This window comes from Pseudoliparis swirei, chromosome 23 (assembly GCF_029220125.1).
Source record: "Pseudoliparis swirei isolate HS2019 ecotype Mariana Trench chromosome 23, NWPU_hadal_v1, whole genome shotgun sequence".
Taxonomy (NCBI): domain Eukaryota; kingdom Metazoa; phylum Chordata; class Actinopteri; order Perciformes; family Liparidae; genus Pseudoliparis; species Pseudoliparis swirei.
The window spans coordinates 20,232,666-20,258,079 of NC_079410.1; the positions used below are offsets into that span (position 1 = coordinate 20,232,666).

At 45.5% G+C, this 25,414-nt stretch overlaps 2 protein-coding genes across 11 annotated transcripts in view; one reads left to right on the forward strand and one right to left on the reverse strand.

The window, feature by feature from the left end:
- The first annotated feature begins 3,569 nt into the window (after positions 1 to 3,569).
- On the forward strand, positions 3,570 to 9,848 carry rad23aa (RAD23 homolog A, nucleotide excision repair protein a). Its single transcript, XM_056407972.1, has 9 exons — positions 3,570 to 3,786; positions 4,647 to 4,808; positions 5,286 to 5,503; positions 5,700 to 5,743; positions 6,350 to 6,477; positions 7,391 to 7,481; positions 8,178 to 8,308; positions 8,386 to 8,547; positions 8,655 to 9,848. Exons 1-9 carry the CDS (start codon positions 3,721 to 3,723, stop codon positions 8,766 to 8,768), a joined length of 1,116 nt encoding a protein of 371 aa, XP_056263947.1. The 5' UTR covers positions 3,570 to 3,720; the 3' UTR covers positions 8,769 to 9,848.
- Positions 9,849 to 12,233: 2,385 nt separating this feature from the next.
- LOC130189231 (nuclear factor 1 X-type-like) overlaps positions 12,234 to 25,414 on the reverse strand; it is a 129,898-nt gene continuing 116,717 nt past the window's right edge. For all 10 annotated transcript variants that reach the window (XM_056407984.1, XM_056407982.1, XM_056407979.1 and 7 more), the window contains 3 exons: positions 23,635 to 23,810; positions 20,073 to 20,164; positions 12,234 to 17,759 (listed from right to left, as the gene is read on the reverse strand). In XM_056407984.1, coding sequence (XP_056263959.1) covers positions 20,093 to 20,164; positions 23,635 to 23,810 — 248 coding nt within the window. In that variant the 3' untranslated portion in view covers positions 12,234 to 17,759; positions 20,073 to 20,092. The remainder of the gene's footprint in view (positions 17,760 to 20,072; positions 20,165 to 23,634; positions 23,811 to 25,414) is intronic.

The window sequence follows — 25,414 nt, forward strand, 5'->3', positions numbered from 1 at the left end:
CTTCTTGATGTTAAACTCAGACAAAACCGAAATAATTTTACTCGGCCCTGAGCGCCTCAGAGATCAATTATCTGGTGATGTGGTTTCTGTAGACGGCATTGCCCTAGCATCCAACACCACTGTAAAGAATCTTGGCGTTATCTTTGATCGGGACTTGTCCTTTAACTCCCACGTAAAGCAAATCTCAAGGACTGCATTCTTTCATCTACGTAATATTTCAAAAATCAGGCACATCTTGTCTCAAAAAGATGCAGAAAAATTGGTTCACGCGTTCGTTACTTTGAGACTGGATTACTGCAACTCCTTATTAGCAGGCTGCTCTAATAAATCTCTTAGGTCCCTCCAGTTGATCCAGAATGCTGCAGCTCGTGTTCTCACTAAAACTAAGAAAAGAGATCACATCACTCCTGCACTAGCTGCTCTGCACTGGCTCCCAGTAAAATCAAGAATCACTTTTAAAATTCTTCTCTTAACCTACAAAGCCTTGATTGGTGATGCTCCATCATATCTTCAGGAGCTTGTCGTACCATATTGCCCGACTAGAGAGCTACGCTCACTAAATGCGGGACTACTTGTAGTTCCTAGAGTCTTAAAAAGTAGAATGGGAGCCAGAGCCTTTAGTTATCAAGCTCCTCTTTTATGGAACCAGCTTCCAATTTCAGTCCGGGAGGCAGACACAGTCACCTCGTTTAAGAGTAGACTTAAGACCTTCCTCTTTGACAGAGCTTATAGTTAGGGCTGAATCAGGTTTGCCCTGGTCCAGCCCCTTGATATGCTGCTATAGGCTTATAGCTGCCGGGGACGTTTTAGGATGCACTGAGTACCTATCTCCTCTTTTTCTCTCCTTAAGGATGAATTTTCATCTCTCAATCACACGTTACTAACTCTGCTTTCTCCCGGAAGTCCTTTTGACTTTACGTCTCATGGGGTCATCGGACCCTATGAGACGGCATAGATCCTATCTGCCTGATGGATCGTCTGGGTCGTGGAATTCCTGCTCATGACTACGCCACTGTCCTGTTGAGACTCCGCCCTCTCCTCCTCCCCACCGCCATCTGCCTGATGGATCGTGGAGGTCTCCATCGTGGAATATGCCTACTATGAACTATTCATACACTCTGTCATATTCATTGAATGTATTTTAACTCTAAATCTGTCCTTCTGTACACATTACATCTATTGCATCTGTCCATCCTAGGAGAGGGATCCTCCTCTGTTGCTCTCCTGCAGGTTTCTTCCTTTTTCCCCTGAAGGGTTATTTGGGAGTTTTTCCTGGTCCGATGTGAGGTTTTGGGGCAGGGATGTCTATGTGTACAGATTGTAAAGCACTCCGAGACAAATTTGTAATTTGTGAAATTGGGCTATACAAATAAACTGAATTGAATTGAATTGAATCAGGTTCACCTGGTCCAGCCCCTGGATATGCTGCTATAGGCTTATAGCTGCCGGGGGACGTTTTAGGATGCACTGAGTACCTATCTCCTCTTTTTTCTCTCCTTAAGGATGAATTTTCATCTCTCAATCACACGTTACTAACTCTGCTTTCTCCCCGGAGTCCTTTTGACTTCACGTCTCATGGGGTCATCGGACCCGATGAGATGGCATAGATCCTATCTGCTGATGGATCATCGAGGTCTGGATCGTGGAATTCCTGCTAGCAACTACGCCACTGCCCTGTTGAGACTCCGCCCACTCCGCCTCCCCACCGCCATCTGCCTGATGGATCGTGGAGGTCTCCATCGTGGAATATGCCTACTATGAACTATTCATACACTCTGTCATATTCATTGAATGTATTTTAACTCTAAATCTGTCCTTCTGTACACATTACATCTATTGTTCTGTCCATCCTGGAGAGGGATCCTCCTCTGTTGCTCTCCTGAAGGTTTCTTCCATTTTTTCCCCCTGAAGGGTTATTTGAGAGTTTTTCCTGATCTGGTGTGAGGTTTTGGGGCAGGGATGTCTATGTGTACAGATTGTAAAGCACTCCGAGACAAATTTGTAATTTGTGAAATTGGGCTATACAAATAAACTGAATTGAATTGAATTGAACTGAACTCCTCTTCTCTCACTCTACTTATGAATGAATTTCCATCTCTCCATTGCACATTATTAACTCAGCCTCCTCCCCGGAGTCTTTGTGACTCCACGTCTCATAGGGTCCATTGGACCTGGCTGGGTCTGATGCCATGACTCTGCTGATGTTCCCTCACCCACTCTTCCTCTCCACTGCCTGATGGATCACGGAGGTCCATGCCTACTACGTACTATTCATACACTCTGTCATATTCATTGAATGTGTTGTTACTCTGTAATGCTTCCTTCTGTACACATGACATCTATTATTCTGTCCATCTGTGGAGAGGATCCTCCTCTGTTGATCTCCTGGAGGGTTCTTCCCTTTTTTCCCTGTGAAAGGGTCTTTTCTATTTCTTGGGAGTTTTTACTGATCCGATGTGAGGTCCTGGGACAGGGATGTCGTATGTGTGCAGATTGTAAAGCCCTTTGAGGCAAATTTAGAAATTGTGATATCGAGCGATAAAATAAACTGAATTTAATTCAATTAAACAATGTTGAACCTGGTTGCTCAACACAAGCATACAGTTTTAAGCTACATAGATCGTCTTAATCGCACCGTTGACGAGTTGCATTTCCCCATCCGATTTCAACGGGTCCTGTTTATATTATACGTGTAGAACAAAAGTTATAAATATATATTGTAATTATTAAGTATAAATAATGCCAACATCTATCTATCCAGCCATCTATCTATATACTTAGGCATTGACAAAAGGCAAAAAAGCACAGCTCCTCTGTGACTGAACTAAAGTCCATACTATGATCATACAACTTATTTACGGCAGCTGACCTGTCGCAACAACAATGGGTGTCAACAGGAAATGTGGCTCCATCCACTCAGCAGTTTCTTGACGGGTGTCTAACGAGTGCTGCTCGCTTGCCAATGTCCTGACACCTGACTGACGTCTGCCAAACGCTTGCCACTGCAGAGCTACTGGCACGAGGAGGATTTTGGCCTTGCTCCCGTTGAGGACACACAGATTCCTTGATTCCTACAACCTAAAATGTGTCACAGACCAGTTTATTTCTACACAGGTATTTCTGAGTGTTGTGCAAAAACTGTTAGATGCAGTGGCTTAATTAGACAACTTGTTATGAAGGTTCGATAAAGATGCAGCCATTGACTTTATTGAAGCAAGCAAATCAAAGCCATCAATTATATGTTACTTAACGGAACAACTTTCATACGCGAGTTTTCACTTGATAAACATCTGACCGGACTCTCCTGTTAAATGTGTGGCACGGGGGCGGGACCCAAAGCTGTATTAGGTGGTCATATTCTAAAGGAAACTTAAATGAAGTCTGACTGTAAACATATTTTATTATTTTTGTATTGCATTTGCTGTAACTATATATAATAAGAGCATTTTTAGGTTTTAAAATAATAATAAAACAAGTCTCTCTCGTGTTCAAAGTAAGTCGCGTCGGACTGCAGGAAGTCTCGTGCTCTCCGGCCGAGCGCGAGCGTTCTCTCGCCGCACCACCAACTTGTCACCAAAGATGGCGATTTGCTGAGTGCTCATGGATACACACATTTTTTGGCTTGTCGTTGTCTCACAGGAAAACGCCAACTTTAGAAACAAATTAACGGCTTAGCGAGCGACTGTTTCTCCGCCTGAAGCGTAGTCGTCCGCCGCCGCCATGCAGATCACGCTGAAGACGCTGCAGCAGCAGACGATTCAGATCGAGATAGACCCCGAACAAACGGTGAGTGGCCGCTAGCTCAACGTGCTAACGCTGAGCTAACGGCAGCAGCTGTACGGACCCGTGTTGTTAACTTTGCGTGGAGACGTTGTATTTGTTATATTCCCTAAACACGGTAACGTGGTACGTGGTCGCGAGGAACCGGTGACAATTAACGGCACGTGCGAGGAGTTTGCTAACACGCACGAAACACACGAACAAGGCGGAACCTCCCGAGCGAACGTTAGCCGGCTAGCTAGCAGAGCAGCCCGGTAACAAAAGTCACCGCGCCGCCAGTGCCGACGTGGTTTCTACTCGTTTTCAAGTTGCTACCTGGGTGGATTCTCTGCTGCCGCTCTTCGGCAACACCTGGTGTGAACGGGAACGCAGTGCTGCCACTTCAGTGACAAGCCCGAGCCCCCCTACGATAATGGTTGGCATTGCTAATGCTAACGCGTATGACACTGCTAATTACAACTAGCAGTGTTGGGAGCTGGCTAAGTTTGTTAGCATGTTCACATCATCGGACAAGCAGCTAGTAGGCCGACGTGAAGGAAGCCCCACTCTGCGGTACTGACGGGACTCTGATGGATATCATTCCGACAGTTATCTCTCTTATTTTACGTATGTCGTATGCTGTGTGGTGCGCTGCGTGTGAAGTAATATGGTCTTACTCATATTACTTTTGCAAGTCAGCCATGATGTCTGTCTGTTAAAGACATTATAATCGTAGGTGCTTTGTATAAAATCGAAGTCCTGTGACTTTCAGGTCAGTGATTAAATGGGTGCAAAGAGTCTGGATATTAATGGGTGAAAATAAAAGCAGTGGGAAGTGACTGCAACGTCGGTGTGTTGCTGATGATGATTAATCTCCTCTTCCTCAGGTGAAGGACTTAAAAGAGAAGATCGAGGCCGAAAGAGGAAAAGATAACTTTCCTGTCTCTGGTCAGAAACTGATTTATGCTGGGAAAATCCTGCAAGATGACACGCCCATTAAAGATTACAACATTGATGAGAAGAATTTTGTGGTGGTGATGGTTTCCAAGGTAAGATGTTGATCGACTGTAATTCCTCCTGATGACATTGATTTTGACGGTGTTGTTTCTGTTTGAACTGCTTTGAGTAGCATTTGTATTGTAGTACTACTTTTCCTATTTGGCTGAATTTAAGGTTTACGTTTGGAAATGTTCACTATCAAAGGCACTATGAGTATGATCTTCCTATAAAATATTGCATACACATGTTAAAATAATCCTGCTCAGTCATTGCTTACCAACCACGAGAAGTGCGTGTTTGTCGGTCTCTATCTGTATTTTTTTTTGCCATGTTCGGGACAATTCTGGGCTTCGACCTCCATTTAAAAACGTATCAACAAGGTGCCAGATCATTAGCACCTCCAACAGGACACGATACCAAAATACATTAAATGTGTGCCAAGTGGACAAAACGGGCCCGGGCAGGAGAGGACAGTTTTGGATGCGAGACACAAGTCTTAACGGCAGCTTCTCCCAAACTGGCCAAAGGCTAAACCCGCAGCTGCCGCCGCCGCCGCCGCCTCGCCTCCGGCCTCGGAAGCCCCCAAGCCCCCTGCGCAGGACTCTGGCTCCACGTCAACAGCTGTCCCGGCTCCAACCCCAGCTTCAGACCCGGCCCCGGCCCCGGCCCCGGCAGCTGTCCCCGCTCCCTCCGAGGAGGCCAAAGAGGAGCCAAGTGCCGAAGCCACGGAACCACAACCGGCCAGGTAGAACTTGTCAGAGTTGTATTATTACTCGTCTTGGATATTATCTCTAATATCTAAGATGAGTATTTTAATTTCAACATAGTATGTCACTTAAAATGTAGCGTATTGTTTATTTAATGGAATGAATGATCTGTAAATGTAGTTCTCTCTGCGGCGGAGTGTGTTGTGTCTGACTTCCCTTCTTTACGTCCTGTAGCTCCAGTGGCACTGGTCAGGGCTTGGACGCCTCCTCGGCCCTGGGTAGGTAACACCTGAGTGTCTGCCACACTTGCACGCTGTACCGCTGTTAACAGTTTCTATGCTGTAGGTGCTGTCAGCGTAATGTTGGTGAATGTAGATTGTACTTTCAGACAATTGAGTATTCTAAATAGGTTAACGTCACACCCTTTTGGGTTGTTGTGTAAAACGTGGGTTATATTTGTTGTGCCACAAATTGTAACTGCTGCGAGTCATGGACTTCACAGGCTGCAGAGACGTACATGCTGGTTCTATATTTACACTGAATCGAGTGCAGCATCCCTCATTGTGGTGCCTCGGGGATTCCCATTGGTCCTATTATAGATAAAGTTGTACTTACTTGATAGAGACTGTAAAAGAGTATCAGTCATGCTGATATTTTAGCCCATTTTGTATGTTACAATGTCTTATGTATGGTTTTAAACATGCCATATATTAGACATTTGGAGTATATCTATAGACTCCAACATGACAGCGGCAGACGGCGCCAACAGCATCAACGCTGCTGACGGAGCTAACCGCAGAGTTAACCGTCACGCATGAGGGTGCAACCTTTCAAATGTACAACATATTTAGAGTAACTAACTTGGGGCTGTGTTTGCTTCTCAGTGACCGGAGCCGAGTACGAGGCCATGCTCACCGAGATCATGTCCATGGGCTACGAACGGGAGAGAGTGGTGGCCGCTCTACGGGCCAGTTTCAACAACCCCCATAGAGCGGTGGAGTACCTGCTCACTGTGAGTCCTCCGTCTGAAGAGTCCCTCTGGGTTAACATGAAAAGTAGTTTTTATATATTCAACTTCTGTGTGCCTACTGACCGTCGTGTTATGTTGCCTATTGTGGTAACCCACTTGTAATTTCCGACGTATGTACTAAATGCAAAATACACGAGACGTCGTCTAAACTCCAGCGTCATCTCACATCTCCGAAGTTTCATCCATCACCAGCTGCAGAGACTCGGCTTCATCCTGCGCAGCTTTCACAGTGTGGAGAAGTCGAGTTTAAAGTTTAATTGCGTAATGCTCCATATGCTAAAGCTTTGCTCTGTTTGGTACATTTTAAGGAGATCTATAGGGAATTAAAGTGTATCATGATGGAGGAATGTGTCACTGCTGTCAATCTGTACCTGTCCATCCTGGACAGGGATCCTCCTCTGTTGCTCCATTTTTTTGTCCCGTGGAGGGTTGTTAGGGAGTTTTTCCTGGTCCGATGTGCAGTTCTGGGACCGGGCTGTCCATGTGTACAGATTGTAAAGCACTCTGAGGTAAACTTGTGAGACTGGGCTATACAAAATAAACTGAATTGAATCTGGTGGCGATGGCTGATCAATCAGCAGCTGACGGTTAATGGGGTTAACCTGGTAGGAAGCCAGAGTTTGGGCACTGTTTCCATGACAACGTTGTTGTTCTGGCCAGAGATAAGAGCGCAGTGGCAGCCATTAGCCAGTCGACACAAACAGGGACTTCCATGTTTGGCTGGACCAGATATGTGAACGAAGTACAGGGAAGCGCTGATTTATTTACACACACACACCGGTAGAGTGAGTTGTAATTATCTAACAATTTGAACTAAACGGTCAGTTACCCACGGCTCTCCATGTTCTTAGGCAGCATGCAAGCAGTGTGTTGACCCTTGTCGTTGTGTTTCCAGGGTATCCCCAGCAGCCCGGTCCAGGAGAGTAATCCCCCAGCGCAGGCCCCCGAGTCTGGACCCACAGAGGCCCCATCATCTTTAGCAGAGGGTGAGGCACCTCTCCCATTCTCCCCCCCCAAAAAAACCGTTCTCCCATGGTGTTGCACGTGACGCTGAAGACCTGGACACATTTACAGATTACGACTGTCAACTAGTTCAGGCCATGACTCGTCATATGACTCATTGGTCTCTCAATGTTTTTCTGCCACTGTTGTTCAACTTGTTAGTTGCTACCAAATGTTGACCTTTTTGTTCCTTCAGTGTTCTCTCTCGTGGATACAGGCTTTTTGTTAATTAGGACGAGAGCCGATTAAAATAATAATTTTATTCATCGTTTAAAAAAAATAATTTAATTGGCCGAATAACCAACTATTGATGGTTTCAAGGTTCTATTATGAAACAATCTGCCACTTTTCTCTGCTAAAAACTTTTAATGCAATATATACAAAACAGTGCAAAAGATGGATGGGTTTACAGATATCCGCGATGTCGTGCACTTTCTCATTACAATGGAGGGCAAATCTGATTAGTGTCCCATTAGGAACCGTTCATCTGCTCTACTTCACACTTGGCGGGCGCATCGCTGCACAGACTGGGACTGGTGCAATGTGGACAATATTATTAAACTGAATGAACAAGACTGGAAACTTAAATCCCGCTCAACCTGGCCATGAATGACGAGACGTGTGAAATGGCCGACGTCTCCGCTGGGTTCAAATGGTTGTTTGTTTTGCACGCCTTGCAGGAGAGAACCCACTTGCATTCCTGCGGACCCAGCCCCAGTTTCTGCACATGAGACAGGCCATCCAGCAGAACCCCACTCTGCTGCCCGCTCTCCTCCAGCAACTGGGCCGAGAGAATCCTCAGCTCCTACAGGTCCGCAGCTGGTTCACGTCTCTGTGGCCGATCTGTCTGTTACTTTTCATTCACCAAATGTATATCCTTGCTCGCAGCAAATCAGTCAGCATCAGGAGCTGTTCATCCAGATGTTGAACGAGCCGGTGGGAGAGGGCGGCGAGGCGCCAGAAGTTGGCGAGTTGGCGGCGGCCGGGGAGGAGGGCGCACCTGTCAATTACATCCAGGTTACACCTCAGGAGAAGGAAGCCATCGAAAGGGTGAATATTGAAAATATCTACATTTGTTTCCTCTATTATTAGAAATGTGCTGCAGATCCTGTTTCTAAAGCCACGCTTCCCTCCCCGTCGTCGGTCTGTCTCAACAGTTAAAAGCGCTGGGTTTCCCCGAGGCCCTGGTGATCCAGGCCTACTTTGCCTGCGAGAAGAACGAGAACCTGGCGGCCAACTTCCTCCTCAACCAGGGACTGGAAGAGGACTGAGCGGCGCCGCCTTCCTGCTCCTCCCTCCTGCTCCTCCCCTCTTCAGCTCAGCATAAAAAGACTGCACCCCCTCTTTCATTGTACAGCTACCAACCTCGGCTCGACCCTACCAGAGGGGAGGGTGTGTGTGTGGGGGGGACGGGGAAGGGATGAGGGTGGGGTTACAGGCTTAAAGTACACAAAGAGGATGTCGCGGGCAGGAGGGTCAGACTTGGATCATAAGAGGTCGAGGTGTAAAATGTGGAGGAATGACAACACCCACGTGAATTCCAATGGAATGTGTGGGCTTTGTCTCGGGGAGATCTATAATTTGATTTTAGACGCACGCTTTGTGACATTAAGGGGGGGGGGGGGGTTTGCGACGACGTGCGTGTGTGAGTACATGTCTGTGTGCCTGTGCAGATGGATGCGATACAGTCTCGCTGAAAAAGTAAACAATTTTGCATTCTCTTAAGTTTGTTAATGGCGTAGCTGGAATCGTATGGAAGCACATTCTCATTCTCAGTGTGTAACTGCTTGTATGTTCGCCTCATGTACGGACGGCCATAGATGGACTGGACGGTGCTGCACCGATGTGTGTCTGACATGTTGCTGGGGTCTATCAGTCTGTTTGGGGGGGGGGGGGGTTAAAGGAAACTAAATTGACAAAGAAGTATCTGGTTGTTCTGTTCCCTCTGTACCACCTCATCTCCATGTGGCTGCACAGATGAAGCCGCTGCATAAACATGCTGTGCCTGCCTGTTTAGGTTCATCAGATGTGGAACTCTTTTTGTCTGATAGCTTCTGGTGCTAATTCACACTCCCCGTAAACATCGTGTGTGCCACTTAACGTACGGTTTAAAACAACCAAACGATGCAGTCTTGAGCGGAAGCTGGTTGCCACGGTGACGTAGTTTTACAGCCTTAAGTAAACGCCATTTTATCCAACAAGTATTTTTTTTTCTTCCTTCCCTCCGTTCAACAAATTGGTTTATTTTATCGGCCCAGACTTCAACAGTGTTTAGTTTTCCAGCATTTGACCACATGTGGGAAGACATTTTACAAGTTAAACAAAATGATTAAAAATCCACACTTACGTTCTCACGTGTTCAGTGGAAATATATCCAGATGAATCGGTCTAAACCATCTGCAGAGTCTCGCAGGATCAGGTTATCAGGCCCATGTGACTTATTATTTTTCTCTAGGTCAACATATGTTCCAAAAGATGCGTTAAGAATAAACAACTTCATACATTTATGCTACTAACATGTTGAGGGTGTCTAGAAAAGCATTTCATTTTGTGCACTGTAACATCGCTGCGAAAACACTTCAGGGAGAGAAATGAGAGCCAGGTTCATCTAAAAGTAAACGTTCTGTACCTCATCTTCCCAACGGGGAAACGGTCTAAACTATTTATTTATATCTAAGTTATGAGGCATAGACTAAATTCGGAATAAAAGCAAAATGAAAATTTGTTTAAATCTTCTGGCGCTGTGTGCTGCCCTGGAATCTACGGCCAATGATGGTTTGGCTCCACTTAAATAACTCATACCTACGACAAGCAGGGGCCGGCCGGCAGAGCGGCCCAGCGATCTGATTGGCCACTCCTAGTAGCTGGTTTATTAGTACAGGCCCATGGGCCTTTGCCCAGAATTTCTGTATTAAGTAAATTGTATTATTTGTTGTTGGAAATCCAAACGACTACAAAGAGGCGCAGAGTGACTTCAAAGTGAAGGAAATCTTCATAGAGGCGCAAAACGACTTCAGAGATGCAAAACTTTATCAGAGAAAAGCAGCACAACTTCACAGAGATGAAAATCTATCAAAGTGCGGAACGCTGCATCTGTCATGTTGGTTCTCCTTTCGTGTTTTACTCCTGTGGATGGGGGGGGGGGGGGGGGGCTCGCTAATTCTTGATATGGTTATTCAAGAATATTTAAAGTATATTCTGCATTTATTACATGCACCACGCTCCTCTGCGGCTCAATCTTTGACTTTGAACTTTAGAAATGTGCTTCTGATGAATATAGACACAAATTCAAGGACACATTTTACTTTTAAAGGCTACATTAAAGTGTTAGGAGATCAAACTACACACACAGCGGCCAGTAAGAAGACGTCATTCAGCGATGTGAACTTGGTTCCCCATCGAATTCGTAAACCCCTTTGTGAAGCTTATACTGACTACGGCTCATCTCAATGTGGGCCACGAACATCTGAATACTGAATATAAAGACTGAATGTCTCCAGTCTCTCAGTCTGAAGGTCATCAATACTGTGACCTTAGAGGTCATTAAACGTCTTTGAGGCCTTTGGTTATGATACTCACCGGGTCAACAGGCGCCCTCTAGTGGGTTAATCCTGCTACTCCAGCATGCGGTGGATGGAAGCTTTGGAACACAAACAAACCCAAATCAGCTGCTGGGGGTCACGACGTCTTCACAAGTGCAGGCCGAAATGATTCATACTAATAACTATTTATAATAATACAGCTAGTGCTCAGCTTGGCGCATTTAAAGTTGTAGGAATACATTTTGTCACGGAAATGAAAAGTTATTTAGAAATGTATCAAAAAGTAAAAATGCTAATTGAATAATTAATCTGAATTTCGACATTGTGTTGTTTTCCCTCTGCCTGCTGCCTCACTGATGAGAGCCTCGTGACTGAACCACAACAATGAGCTAAGAAACACGTGCCAACAGAATTTGAGCTATGATGCTCGGGGTTATCTCGAAGGACACCTTTCATGTTGGACATATTCTAGTTTTATCCAGAGTACATGTACAAATATTAACGCAGCTTTCAAATGAATTTCTTCAGCAAGCAGAGCAGCTAACAGCGCTAACAGTGTGGAATAATGGAAACAGTTATGACGGAGGCAACAGTGTTAACCTGAAGGGGAAGATAATTAGGAATTTTGACTTTTCCCATCACATTCATTCTGACGAAGTTGTGAATTCCCTCCTTAAATAATAACTCATTGCGTTAATAATCCCTCCTTAAATAATAACTCATTGAGTTAATAATCCCTCTTTAAATAATAACTCAAATTAATAATCCTTCCTTAAATAATAACTTGAGTTAATAATCCCTCCTTAAATAATAACTAATTGCGTTAATAATCCCTCCTTAAATAATTAACTCATAATTTCTTTAATTTAATTTACACGTCGTCATTCTAAAAATAGTGAGAAATTGCTCTGGGTTGTCAAGCCGTTTCATTTGAAATGAATAATAATAATCTCATATTAATAAATTTGATCCTGACAAGTTTGCAGGTCAGGTTCTGAGGGTCATCTTGCATCATCATGGAGGCCGTGAAAACAGATCCGGATACACATAATAATACTGGAGACAACACTGTATAGAATCATATAATCACCAACGCTTTGACTTGTCCTTGTCTTACGTCAAATATGTTACATTCTTCACTAAAGACCCAGCTGCTGACATGACACGGTAATAATCACAGGCGAGATGGGCGGATACAGCCAAGAACATCCGTTTATTCAATCAAGAAGGTGTTGCTCTTTTCAAACTGTTTTTTTTTCTTTATTATTATTATGGAAAAGAAACTGTAATTAACACATGCATTTCACCATGGGCTCTGGGGGTGTGTCTGATGGAGGAGGAGGAGGAGGAGGAGGAGGAGGAGCACTCGTGGTGGGAGGGGGGTTTCCAGGACCGAGGCTGGCCAGGTGGGTTTGGGGGCTCAGTCTACACTAAACATAGCGCCCAGCATCCGACAAAACGTCTTCAAAACAAACGAAGGAAATTAAAAAATTAAATGTAAAAATAAAACAGCGGACAGTTCAGCCGCATGGTCTGACTGGGCTCTTTGAACGGTGCAGGGGCAGAAACGTAGACACACACACACACACACACACACACACACACACACACACACACACACACACACACACACACACACACACACACACACACACACACACACACACACACACACACACACACACACACACACACACACACACACACACACACACACACACACACAGCCCCGTGCGACCCGTTCGTCTCTGCTATGGCTTCTCAAACTGTGGCGCTTTCTCTTGTCAAAGGCTTGCTTGATAATACTGCTGCTGGCTGCATTTGCATGATGAAGAAACAATTATAGTATATCACAAAAAAAGTTGAATATTGATTTTTTTTAAATTTTCTTCACAGGAATCTGTAAATCGCTGGCTGTTGCTGGTGTAATTTCCCCGCTGCTTTTCTCTAGAACTGGGTCGTCTTTTTCTTCTTCCCTTCGGCCAATCAGACGCTGCGGCTCAGGAGAACGTGCACAGCGTCTCGTGCCCGCGCTCAGCCTGTGACCTGAGCTGTGGAACCGCTCCGCTCTAGAAGGTGCTTCAAGTCCATAAAACTAAATTTAAAAAAATTATAAATACAATTTAAATAGCTGGTCACATTCAACCACTAGAAAGGTGCATAATTGAAGGTCTCAATAAAGTAACAATGACCAACAAAAAGAAAGAATCCAAATTCAATTATTAAAAAAAGGATTACGAACACATCCGCCTACACTAGCAACACAACTGACCATCTCTCTCTCCCTCCATCTCTCTCTTTCTTTTTTCTCTCTCTCGCTCACTTCCGGCCGAACCCAGACCTTTACACGAGTGCTCTCCTCCCTCCGACAGGAGGTGATGTGTCACAGGACTATTTCTTAGCTCCGTCGTCCTCCGCACAGCCCAGAGCCCCGTGGTGTAACTTGTTCACTTACATTAGCTGTTGAATGGAGAAGCGGAAGAAGATGGGTATGGTGATACAATGTGAAAGCGTACAGACAAGAAGAATAACATGTGAGCTAACTGCATTCTGCTCAGACAAAAAAATAAAAACCAAAATCTTTGCGTAATCTTTTTTTTCTTTTTTCAACCCCGCCATTCAGAGAAAGGGAGAAAAGGGAGGGGGCATGGGGGGGGGGGAGCGTTACGCGGCTACAGACTACTCCAGTGTCCGAGAAGACAGAAGAAGACAAGATACAGAGGAAGAGAAGCAGAAAATATCTTTTTTTTTGTGGCTTTTTTTTTATTTTTATGCTTTCCCTAATTATTCAACAATAAAAAGAGGAACTAAATCACACCAATGTCCTTTAGTACTACGTATACTGCTCGTAAAAAGCTCCAAGAAGAGGAAGAGAAAGATATAGAAGTATGAAGGAGGGGGACGTTTTTTGTGTATTTTTTTGTTTGTTTCTTTCGAGATGGGCACTCAGGATTACGAGATGGAATCTGTGAACAAAAGGCACTTTTTAGGGACAACCTTTTAGATGCTCTGAGTCTATAACACTACGTCACCAAACACGTATTTATAATCATTTACAGGGGGAGATTCGGTGTTAAGGAAAGTGGGGAGGGGGGGGCACTTGAATCGATGATGGCGCCCCTCTGACCAGAGGAGGCCTCTAACTCGCTCTCCCTGAGCCAACTGGACGTCTTACATCAGACCAGGTGTCATCATTCTCTCCCGTATAAAGGTGTGTGTGTGTGTGGGGTGCCTTTTGTCACAACAACCTTTTTTCAGAACAATGAACCCCCCCAATCGGTAAATACAAAAAAAGAAAAGAGAAATAGACTAATGCATGTTTTCCTAAAATTTGCTCTTATGACAACACTTTTTGTTTTGTTTATTACTATTTATGTATAATAGAGATTGAATTTACTTTATTCTTTACGAAAGCACCAGGTTTTTCATAGTGATATATATTTTTTACGAGTTGCAAAATTGTTCCTTCAGCCCTCCCACATTTTGAAAATAAAATCAATAGAAATCAACATTTTTGATAAACGCAAGAAGAAGAAGAAAAACAAAAAAACAACAACAAAAGGAAATAAAAAAACAAATTTCCCCAAACAAAGACTGGGATATCATCTCTCCGCCCTTGTATTTAGAGTCCTGGAGCACGTGGACTTGAAAAGAAAAGAAACCTTAGAGGGTTCTGCCCTCTTTTCTCGAGACGCCCTCAAAACAATCGCTAACAAACAAACACAATTCCTCTACCAAGGCATTGCACATGGCTCAATCGACATACATCATTTAGTTTCAAGAACAATACTTCCCATCAAAACAAGAAAGAAAACAACAAAATCTAATCTTTTTTTGTTTATTATCATCCTCGACTCTATTATCATCTATTGTTGTGTTTGCCACGCATAATGTTTTAATAATGTGGGTTTGGAGACGGCGGGTTGTTTTTTGCGATGCATCCTATGACTGCGCGATGTACGCCACGCTTCAAAAAATAACTAGACTGCCACAGAGCTTATCTTGCAAATAAAACAAAAACAATTTATATATATCTATAAATATATATATGTGTATTATATATAAAGATGCTTGCGATTATCTAGGGAGCTTTTTCGCCGTTTCCTTCTCGTTGTCTCCCTCTCCTGACGTGTTTTTTTTTTCACCATGCGCTATAGCTTATACGTGAGAAAAATGAACCTGAATTCATGTTTGACAAATTGCATAATGGGAATACAGAGGCACTTCCATAGATTAGAAAAAGAAATCGCTTCAGCCGCCATTGACGCCCTTTACTCAGCACAGCTGCTTTTCTCTCTACGACTCGGTCGTGTTTCCCTGCAGTGAAGAACATGGCCAGGCAGTCCAGTTATTTTGTGAGGTCGGATGGGAGATTTTCTACTTTTGACGGGTAAGAATCAGTGGGAGTATGTGCGGGCGGATTGGTGTGAAAACGATTAAAAGCATCAAGGCCTCCTCAGATTGTCTGTTTTTTCTTTTATTCATTTTTTTTAAAGACTTCCCTTTGAATTCAGTCGCGGGGGCGTAATAGTGGTCGGTGACTTTAAGATGCTCTGCGAGTGCAATTCCATCCCAGTGATGCGTCCACTGATTAGAAAAACACTTAAGTGGCGGTCGAATACTCATGAAAACTCACAAGGTCGGCTGGTATGATTGTTTTAGTGCAGATTTTGATCATCAAGGGCTCATCGATTCACAACAGTAAAGGGGGAGTGCTGGTGTGTGTGTTTGTGTGTGTGTGTGTGTGTGTTGGGGGCATTGACATATAATCCTGATCCTGTGCACCGAAACAAAAACAACAACAAAAAGCGGGGCACATGGGTGATCCTCCTACCGGCGGCCTTGGAGGCGCCCTCGTCCCAACAGCCGGATATGTCACATATTCATTTTGCTCCGCAGTGTGGCGCCCTCTGCTCTTGGAGCAGCGGCCCGTCTGGGAGTGTAAACAACTGGGTAAACTCTAGGGAGACTCGGGGTCCCGTCTTCAGCAACCTTCCACCTCCTTGCTTTGTTTTTTCTTCTTCTATCACTCATACCACCACCACCACCAGCAGCAGCACAAGCAGCGGCTGGGCCTGGGCCAAATAGAAGATGAGGCTAGTTGGGCTTTCTGTTATGAAACTGTATGGTTCAGCAGGTACGTTCGCCAGAAATTACGCTTCCTGTGATTGTCAAAATCCTGCATCGTGTGGTCCTCCAACGTACAGTAGGTGGCAAATTGGTTCATCTGGCACTGGGAACAAAAGAACCAGTTTGACACTGTGGAAAACACGCTTCTCGCTCATTTTGTTTCTTTGCCGAGTCAGCTCGTCTCAATCTCGGCAAGAGAAAAGAAAAACAAGGGAAAGAACTAGCGCATTTCCTAAAAGGTCAAACCTCGTCTTGACTTGTTTTGGCATCTACTATTTGGTCCAGGTCAGCTGACCACCCTGTCTACACCGCTTCAACATCCCACTGTGTGTCTCTATAAGGTGCTGTCATTCAAATACAAAACAATTATAAAATAGTACAAATCCAAAAAGGAATAAATTCAAATAAGAGAACACACAAGAGATAATCATCTACATTACTAGAGGGCAAACGGGGGGAACCAATAGCTGCTGTCTAGTCCGAAATACGGCGTTTCTAATCAAATAGGTAGAGTGAGTTCACTGGGCTGACACGTGTGTGCATATCAAACGGGAAGAAAAGAACCCAACACCACCACCTACAATCTAAAAATGTCTGACTGGGCAACTGTGTGTGTGTATGTGTGTGTGTGCGTAGTAAATTGTACCACACGCGCTGTGATTGTGGCACAGATTGTGCAAGTGTGTGTGTGTGTGTGTGTGTCGCACGCGCAGGGGTGGAGGTGTGAGAATGAGCGGAGGCCAAATGATTTGTCAAACTGATGGGGGGGGGGGGTTTGAGGACACGCGGAGGCTCCTTGCCACCTTGGCTTTCCCCCCTCTGTAAACCTCCTAATAGGCCAGTCTGGTTCACCTACCATGCCTGTAGGTAAATAGTGCACATCGTTACGATTAGTGTTAATTGATTCGAGCTTCTAGTGCAACCCTCAATCAAGATATGTTTTGGCATGGTCTCTCTCTCTAGTGGACGGAGAGGAAACGTCGGTCAATTGGATTTAGTTTTGGGTGATGGGCAGACATCACAGGAGCACGGGGCGGAAACCAAATAACGGGTTCATTGTGGGTGGAGCTTAAATGTTGTGTGGGAAAAAAAACAGATTTTTGTTTGTTTGTTTGTTGTTGTTGCGACAGTTGATTTTCTTAGCCATTCATGACACAATGCGTCCTCACGGAGGAGGAGGAGTTGACCTCGGGTTCCTCCTGCTCGGGTTCCTCCTGCTGGTTCGGTGTTGTGTATTCTAAGGAGCGAGCGGCTGGCTGCCGCTCCACCCCTTCACCCCTTCTTCATCCTGGCGTCCTCTTCGTCCTTCCGTTCATCTTTTCCATCGATACGCCGCCTCGCTGGAGAAAAGAAGCGGGTCCTCACCTCTGACTGGATAAATGAGTCCAGAGTTCCTCTAAAAAAAAGCGCCGTGCTGCTGTCGTTTCTCCTGCGTTGCTCGGTTGTGTTTCGGTGTGGGCCGGTCGGTGGGTGGAGGTGATGGAGGACGGCTGTTAACCTGCGGGTTGTTTCTCTGCTTTTCTATTTCCGATTGTAAAGAAAGAATTCTAGTTGCTGGTTGGTGCACAGATCTTGTCAGAGGAACCAAGACTGGAAAAGAAGAGGGGGGGGATCATGTTAGTATCAAAACCAGTAAAGTGTGTGCAAACAAGACTGGTAGGCAGAAAGACAGATTGGCATTTAGCATTTAAGATTCATTATAAATCATATTCTATAATAATAATGACATTTCCAAATTGTCCCCCCCCCCATTTGAAAAACACGGACACAAATCCAGCACGTTTTCTTGACACTGTTGCACTAACTACGTTCAATTGAGGTCCTCGTGGTTGGTGGCGTCGCACTGGTCTTCATATCGAGTATGTCATCAGAGGCCACGAATATCGAAAGCTTAATTTCAACAGACATTCTACAGATGCACCAGACTATGTATCTGGAGAAGGATTCATCCTCGAGGGGACACCAACATCTGCACAGCATTTTGTTATGATGTATTGAGTCGTCTATAAAAAAAGTGGTTGGATTCTGTCTTTGGGACCTTTGTTTGTCAAACCCTCTCCCCAGATTCTAAACTGTCCAAAAATAGATATAAATATGAAGTGTATCAGAAATAACTTCTTATGTTTCACTCCTTCAACGCTTTATCTTTATTAATTTGTCCGCTGGCTCAGAACAGAACCACCGGCCCAGCTATCTCGTCTACTTCTGGAGCCAGAACACCGTGTCTCGATAAGAGCAGCAGCAGCAGCAGCAGCAGCGGGGTGGGGGGTCCATCTTCACGTTGGGGGTCTCTTGGAGTAAGAAAGTGGGTCACCGTCGCCTGTTGGCCTGCAGGATCCGGAGCCGTGTGCTAGTGCGCCAACATTCTATGAGGCGAGCCTAGGAAACTACTCGCAGCCTTTTGTTTAGATGACCCCCCCCCCCCCCCCCATACTCCCCTGGGCACTGGCCCAGCAGGCCGTGGGGCATTGTAACTTCTCCATTCTTAGTTACTCTCCGTCTCTCTCCTTCACACACAATCTATCTCCCGTGAAACACTCCCACTAAATCCTTGGCAGCACAGTGATCCCCCTCTTCCCGCCCCCCCCCCCCCCTCTTCTCAAATTCAAGATCAACTGGCTATGACATCACGTCTGGTTGCTGGGGGTAACGAGACGGCTGGGACGTGACTTATGCCAGGGGGCCACAACTCTGTCCCCTCCTGCTCTGGCCCCGTCGGTGTCTCGTTTCCTCCCTTCATGTTCGCAGTGTTTCACATCTGCCACTAGAGGGCACACGGAGCCCACTGGAGTCGCCACATACACACTTGCTGACGCGCTCTTTTGTCTGGTGATCTATCACTGCTCAGTGGCTCATCAATCTTTTTTGTGAGGCACATGCAAACTATTAATGCTGTGTGTTTTGGCTCTGCCACCAAAAGTAAAACCAGACACGATGTCCCACTCAGGCAGAGATGGGCAAAAGCCATGTCCATAATTCATATTGTTTTGGTGTGGGGCTATTTTTTATGGTTTGGATTGAGGGCCCGGATGATAGTTTTCGTCAGTAGCACGCTTCCAACTTTGTGGCGCAGTCTGGAGAGAAGCTTGCCCCCCCACGTGGATCTCTGACAGGTCGTGTTGGTCCAAAACATCCCGACCTCCCTGTGGGGCTCTTGTGGCTGAACGGGTAGCGAAAGCCCGAAACCCAAAAGAACGGAGGCGCACGTGAGTTTTTTGGAACGAGGTGTTCCGCGATCACACACGATGTTCTGGGGTGCCCGCCTACTTTTGGCCCCATAGTGTGTTAGTTACGTGTCACACACCAGGGCGAACACACATAATCTGTCCAGAGGGGGCAGCGAAAGAAGATAAAGATTGGAGTAAAGAGAGAAAGAGAGAGGGTGAATAACATGTGGATGAGCAGGGGGGAAAGGGAGAGGGCAGAGAAACAAGGGAGGGGATAGGCAGAGCGGTTTTCAGATGGTTTCCATGTGTTCCGGAGCAGAGCCGGCTCCAGGTGGGTGTGGTTGGAACGCTAATGAGAAAAGTACTGGTGGTGATAGAGGAAGGGGGGAGGAGAGAGAGGAGAGAGAACTAAGAAGGTGAAAAAAGGAGAAAGTGTGAGGCCGAAGTGGGAGAAAGTGAACAAGAGGGAGGCGGGGGAGGGGGACGAAGCCAAATCAAAAGGAAGAGAGAGAAAGTGAAGAGGAAGAGGGAAAAGGAGAGGAAGCAAGGAGAGGCAGTGAGGAAAAAGAAAGAAAAAGGCAGCGAGGGAGAAGGTCTCAGGCTCCAGATGTGCGAATGCTCGCGATGGCGGTGCGCTGCGAGAGGGAACCCAGCAGAGAGTTTCAGAGAGGAAGAACTATTTTGGTCAACATCCACACAGTTAACAGGTTTCCCCTCCGCTATCCCACGCTCCTACCTGTGTCTGCTGCGGGATGTTCAAAAAGTTGTTGTCCCGTGATCCGATGCCGACAAACCTGTTGGGAGCTGTGGCGCCTGGCGTGGAGTATGCTGGGGAAACAGAGGAGGAGCAAACGGAGACATCACGGTGACGCGCAGACAGCGGGCGGCTTTACAGCGGGCGGCTTTACAGCGGGCGGCTTTACAGCAAGAGTTGACATTCTGGGGAAGATTCACGTTCTTACCCAACGCTGGATGAGGCGATTGATACCGCTCTAATGTCTGTAGGCAAACACGAAGCAGCCTGTTAGCTTAGCACAAAGACGGGGCGCGGCTGGCATGGCCCTGTCAGAAGCTAGCAAAACCCAGCAGCTCAAAATAAAATTGTACCAAGAAACGTGTCAAAACGACACTCTCATTTAGGTGTTTCTACAAATTAAACAAACGTGTGAATTAGTTAGCTAGTAGGTCGATAAAGATTCCTTTAAAAGCCGTTTCCCTGTTCTTCCAGTCTTTATGCTAAGCTAAGCTAACAGGCTGTAGCCTCATATTTCCCACACAGTTACGAGAGCCAAGAAAACGTTCAAACTTATTGCCTGAACATGTGAAAAGTAAAGCGTTAACCCACTTGTTCGCTGTCGGTAAATATTAAAAGATGCAGATAAATCAATTGAGAACGACAGAAGTATTTAATTGAGGCCATCAAAACCCAACAGAGAAGTCTGCCAAAATCTGGTACGCAAACTTAGCTTCCCCGAGTGATTAAATCCCGCTGATAAACTCGGCTGAATCCTGACATTGAGGATCAGTCAGGGACATTTAAAATCCACTAGCATCAAAGCCTCTGACAAATTTAGGGCAGTCTGAACACCCGACGGACTTCGGCATTTTAATCTCACCGAGGGATTCAGGATGCAGTGTGCAGACTTGTGTTTGTGCGGAGGAAAGGAAAGGGAGGACAGGGAGGAGAGAGACAGAGTGAAAAGATCATTTGGAGATTTTATGTGGATAGACATACACAGTATACATCCATGTGTTTCTAAGTTTGGAATAACATACATAAGACATTAAAAAAAAAGACTTTGAGATGCTGACTGGGGGGTAAAACGCAAACACTAACTTTGAAGGAAAGCTAAAAAAAGAAAAAGAAAAGAAGTGCTCCATCCAGTGCCCCTCCTATCACAGGTGAGGAAGACAAATGTGTTGTGAAAAAAGACCCACGGTTGGACAACCCCAGCACCTTAAGAACACACCCTATACTGCGTAACACCAAGCAAACAGACATAAATAAGTACAAATCGCACCAATAAACTAAAATCAGCTAAACCAAAAAACCAGCACAACTAAAACCGTTCCCACCAATTTTCTACTTTAATATTTTGGAGTCCATTGTAATTAACTGCCCATGTGTGCTCGTCACAAGTAAGAATCAATAAATAATAATCCCAATTTCTTTCTTGGTTTGCTAATGAGTCCGTCAAGTGAAGAAAGGAGGATCTAGGAGCAGGAAGAACCAGGGTGGTGATGCGGCTTCCACACCAGACAACGCAGAGTGGGGCTCAACCCCATGGGGCCTAGTACAGAACCCTGGTGAACACCACAGGACTCCGTTCAGGAAGGGCGGGTCTAACCAGACCTCCGGAGGCCTCCATCTACTCTGAGCTCCACAGTATGTCCTGTGCTGGCTTCCATAGCCTTCCTTCCAAAGGGTTAAAGGAGGCCAGATGTTGGATACACAGGAACAATGATGGCGCGGAGTCGGAGAAGAACAATGGCAGCGGTCTTTTCGCTGGAGACGGTTGGAGGGTTCTGATTATTTTGGGGGGGGGGGGGGGGAGGTGGGGTGGGGTGTTGTTGGTTCGATTTTGAGAACGGTCTCTTTGAGGGTCACTTACACGGAGATGCGGGCGAGGAGAGTCCGCCGTCAGGGGGCGTGCTGTTGGGTTTAGAGTCGGGCATAGGGAGGGGCACTGGGCGGGCCACTGGGGGAGGTGGAGGCAGCAAGAAGGAGCCTGGCATTTTGCTCTGGCCGCTCCCGTTTGGCTGCAGACGACACAAACAGGGTCAGGAGGACGACATGCGACAATCCGCAGACACGGAATGAAAAAGAGGACGCAGCTCGGGAGGCCAGGTCCAAAAAGAATATCCATGACGGAGGGGTGGGGGGAGGAGGCGATGGTGGAAGGAGGGAGGGGAAGTGGAGGGAAACAACAACCAAAGGAATGATGGATGTGGACGGCATCTTTTTATGGAGGTGTGAATACACAATAATCACCACGGGAGTGGAAGCTTGAGCTCGAGGGGAGCGGTTCCACTGGGGAGTGGTCCGTGGTGGGTGGAGGAGAGAGGTGAGCAAATTATTGACTGGGTTCGTCCAGAAGATGGCAAGAAATCAAAAACCATGGGAGAATACTCGTCAACACAAGCACAACACCACCAACGATACCAGCACCAAACAACCAAATCTGACTAAAAATCGTGAACGGCTCAAGATGAAAAAACACGATGACACAACACAGGTATGTTTGACTGGAGGGTGCCGTGACCGGGTCACTCTCCTGCTAATGGTTGCAACGCCTGAGGGGTTGGGTGGAGCAAAAAAATAATTGAAATCAAAGAAAGGGTCGTGGGAGGAGGAAGAGGAGGGGGAGGAGGAAGAACGATGGTCTGAAACAGCGAACGGCAAAATGACATAGACAAGACAATACAAAGATTTGTGGAGCAGCTGAGTAAACAGATGTGTGTGGAGTGCTCTTCTCTATATCACACGTGGACAGACAACAGCATATAATAAGCCTTTTGCATACGCTGAGGGAACTCAAAGTAATGACATAAATATCATTATGGGAATATTGCATTGTAAAGCAATGCAAACATCTGCTGTGCACTATGTTAAGAATTTTAGAGTGAGACTTCTAAAGGTAGGCATTGGAATCCATCTGTTGGTTTGTGGTTTAAATTTCCCTTTATCTTTCAAGATGAATAATTAAACAATTTAGGTTTTCAAATTCAGAAAAGCGGCCAATATTTAAAAAACTATTGACCTTGCTAAAATTGGGTTCAGTCAAATTCAGATAAAAAAAGAATGTAAGTAAACCATGTACAAAAAAAATTTGGTTACTTAAAATGAGATTCGTTACATTCACATATTTCAAAATAAAAGATTACAACTACTGGGGATTAACGAAGCCTGAAGGAATCGATCAGGTTTCGTCGCATGATTCAGGAAACGTCCTCAAAAATTAAACTTGAATAGATGATTAATTAAAAATATTGGACACTGGAATCTTCTGAATTTGGATACCAGAAAAAAAATTCAAACCACATAAAGTCAAACATGGTTTTCAAAGTAAAATATTTAAAAGAGATCCTTGTGAAAATGAGAATCATTACCGCAGCCTTTTTCTTCTTCCATACACACATTTTGCTGCAAAATATAGATGTATATTAATACATCTATATTTTGCTTCTTTCAGTGATCTTTCATCAACTTTTATAATAGCACTATTACTACAAGAATGAATCCTGCCGGCTAGGCGCAGGGCGGAGCATCAGCAAGTCTGGGTGAGGCTCTCTCTTACCTGTCCGGTGGCCTGCCCCGAGCCGTCGGCACAGACAAACTGCACAAACTCCTTCAGGGGGTCCTGTCCAGGGTGGTGGTGGTAGCGGATGGTTGGGTGGGTGAAGTAGGGGCTAGACTGCTGGATGATGGAGGGAGACGGGAAGTGCAAGGCCGAGGCTGAAGCACGGGGACTCCCTGCCAACAGAGACATTTCTGTTAGGAACACAAGCGGAGAAGTGAGAGCGACAACGCCGTGGACAACTCCTGCAAACTCTTGACAGATGGGATGAGATGACGTTGAGCGGTCAACGGATGACGGCAACCGTACATGACATCACAACTAGAAACGGTCAGAATGATGTACGCGAGAGGAATGTTGTGTTGGCAAAAAGCTGCGTTCATGTTAATAGCTATTGTGGGCATTGCTCATAACGTTTCATGTTTTATCAGTCCAATAACACAGCTTCATGGAGGGGATTCTCACACACACACAAACACACACACACACACACACACACACACACACGCTATATTTTGATGATCAGAAGCAGCTTGCGAAGAGAAGAAGCACAAAGAGATCATTGAGCGCCGTCTTAAATTAGCCGCTCCCTTCGCCTGTACGCCTGCTTGTCGTTTTGAGGGCGTGATTCATCGGCGTTGACGCAATTTGGCATCTGACACTTGTTTTTCCGATGACAGAACTAATTTGACCATTCACACCATGTATATCTAAATAAATGTTTTCTGTTAATATGCTTTGAAGCCTTATATCAGTAGATATATTTGTATGTGCACACGGCAGGTGTGGGGATGCACAATTTATCAGGATTAGGCGTTATTAAGCTTATGGGTAAAAAGAACATTCTCCCCCCTTTTGCTTTACAAGAGAGGAAAATAAAGTAATTCTCACCGAACAGAGCTGCATATAGGCGTGAGAGGGGAGCAGTTGGTTGAGCCCAACAAACATGTCTCCCATTCTATTAGTCCCCTACTAATCCCATTAGAGACTGGGTGAAGGCCACACGCTGGGGGTATGGGGGCAGGTTGGGGTTGGGATGGGGAGACAGGATAAGAGGGAATCCCTACACCCCCCTACCTACTTTGATACCAAGCTTTCTGTTTCTGTTGTACCCCGACAGTCCTGTCAGAGAAACTCCAAAACCCCTTCGTCAACACTAGCCAACAAATGTGTTCATTTAAATCTCAAACTGGATGTTATATAACACGACTGATGGTACTGGGTATCAATTACTTCCAGCCAACTATTCTAACAATGTATCCATTACTTAAAGCTAACAGTGTATCCATTACTTGTATCCAACTATTTCAACCATTGATCTATTACCATTAGATAAGTATTTCAACCATTTATCTCTATAACTTTTAGATAAGTATTTCAACCACTTTTAGCTTGCCCAGATCTTCCAGCTCGCTTTCCAACTAGTTTTCACTACAGTATGTGAATGTATATTGTATAAACTGTGTCCTCAGCTTTGCTGTGTGGAGTCTGTATATTCTGTGGGGCCTTTCTCCGAGTGCTCAGGTCTTTAAATTGCCCTCAAGTGGAGATGAGTGGTTTTCCTGTGATTGACTGCTGGCCTGGAGGGACAAACCCAACCAAAACCGATGCGAGCAGCAAGCCCGAGCACACTCCTCAACTCCACCTCGCCAACCCCGTAACCAACGCAGAAGAACAACAGCGCTGACGATGTGGTCGCCACTTTCACGCCGGCGCAGGAACCGTTCCAACTTGCGTGCTGTGAGAGTTTGTGTAAAAAGATACAAATCAAAACTGTATA

Excerpts from the sequence above, each read along its gene's own strand:
- rad23aa (XM_056407972.1), top strand. The coding sequence starts at position 3,721 with ATGCAGATCACGCTGAAGACGCTGCAGCAGCAGACGATTCAGATCGAG. Across the intron at positions 4,809-5,285 it reads TGGTGGTGATGGTTTCCAAG|GCTAAACCCGCAGCTGCCGC; the intron begins GTAAGATGTTGA and ends AACTGGCCAAAG. Across the intron at positions 5,744-6,349 it reads GGACGCCTCCTCGGCCCTGG|TGACCGGAGCCGAGTACGAG; the intron begins GTAGGTAACACC and ends TTTGCTTCTCAG.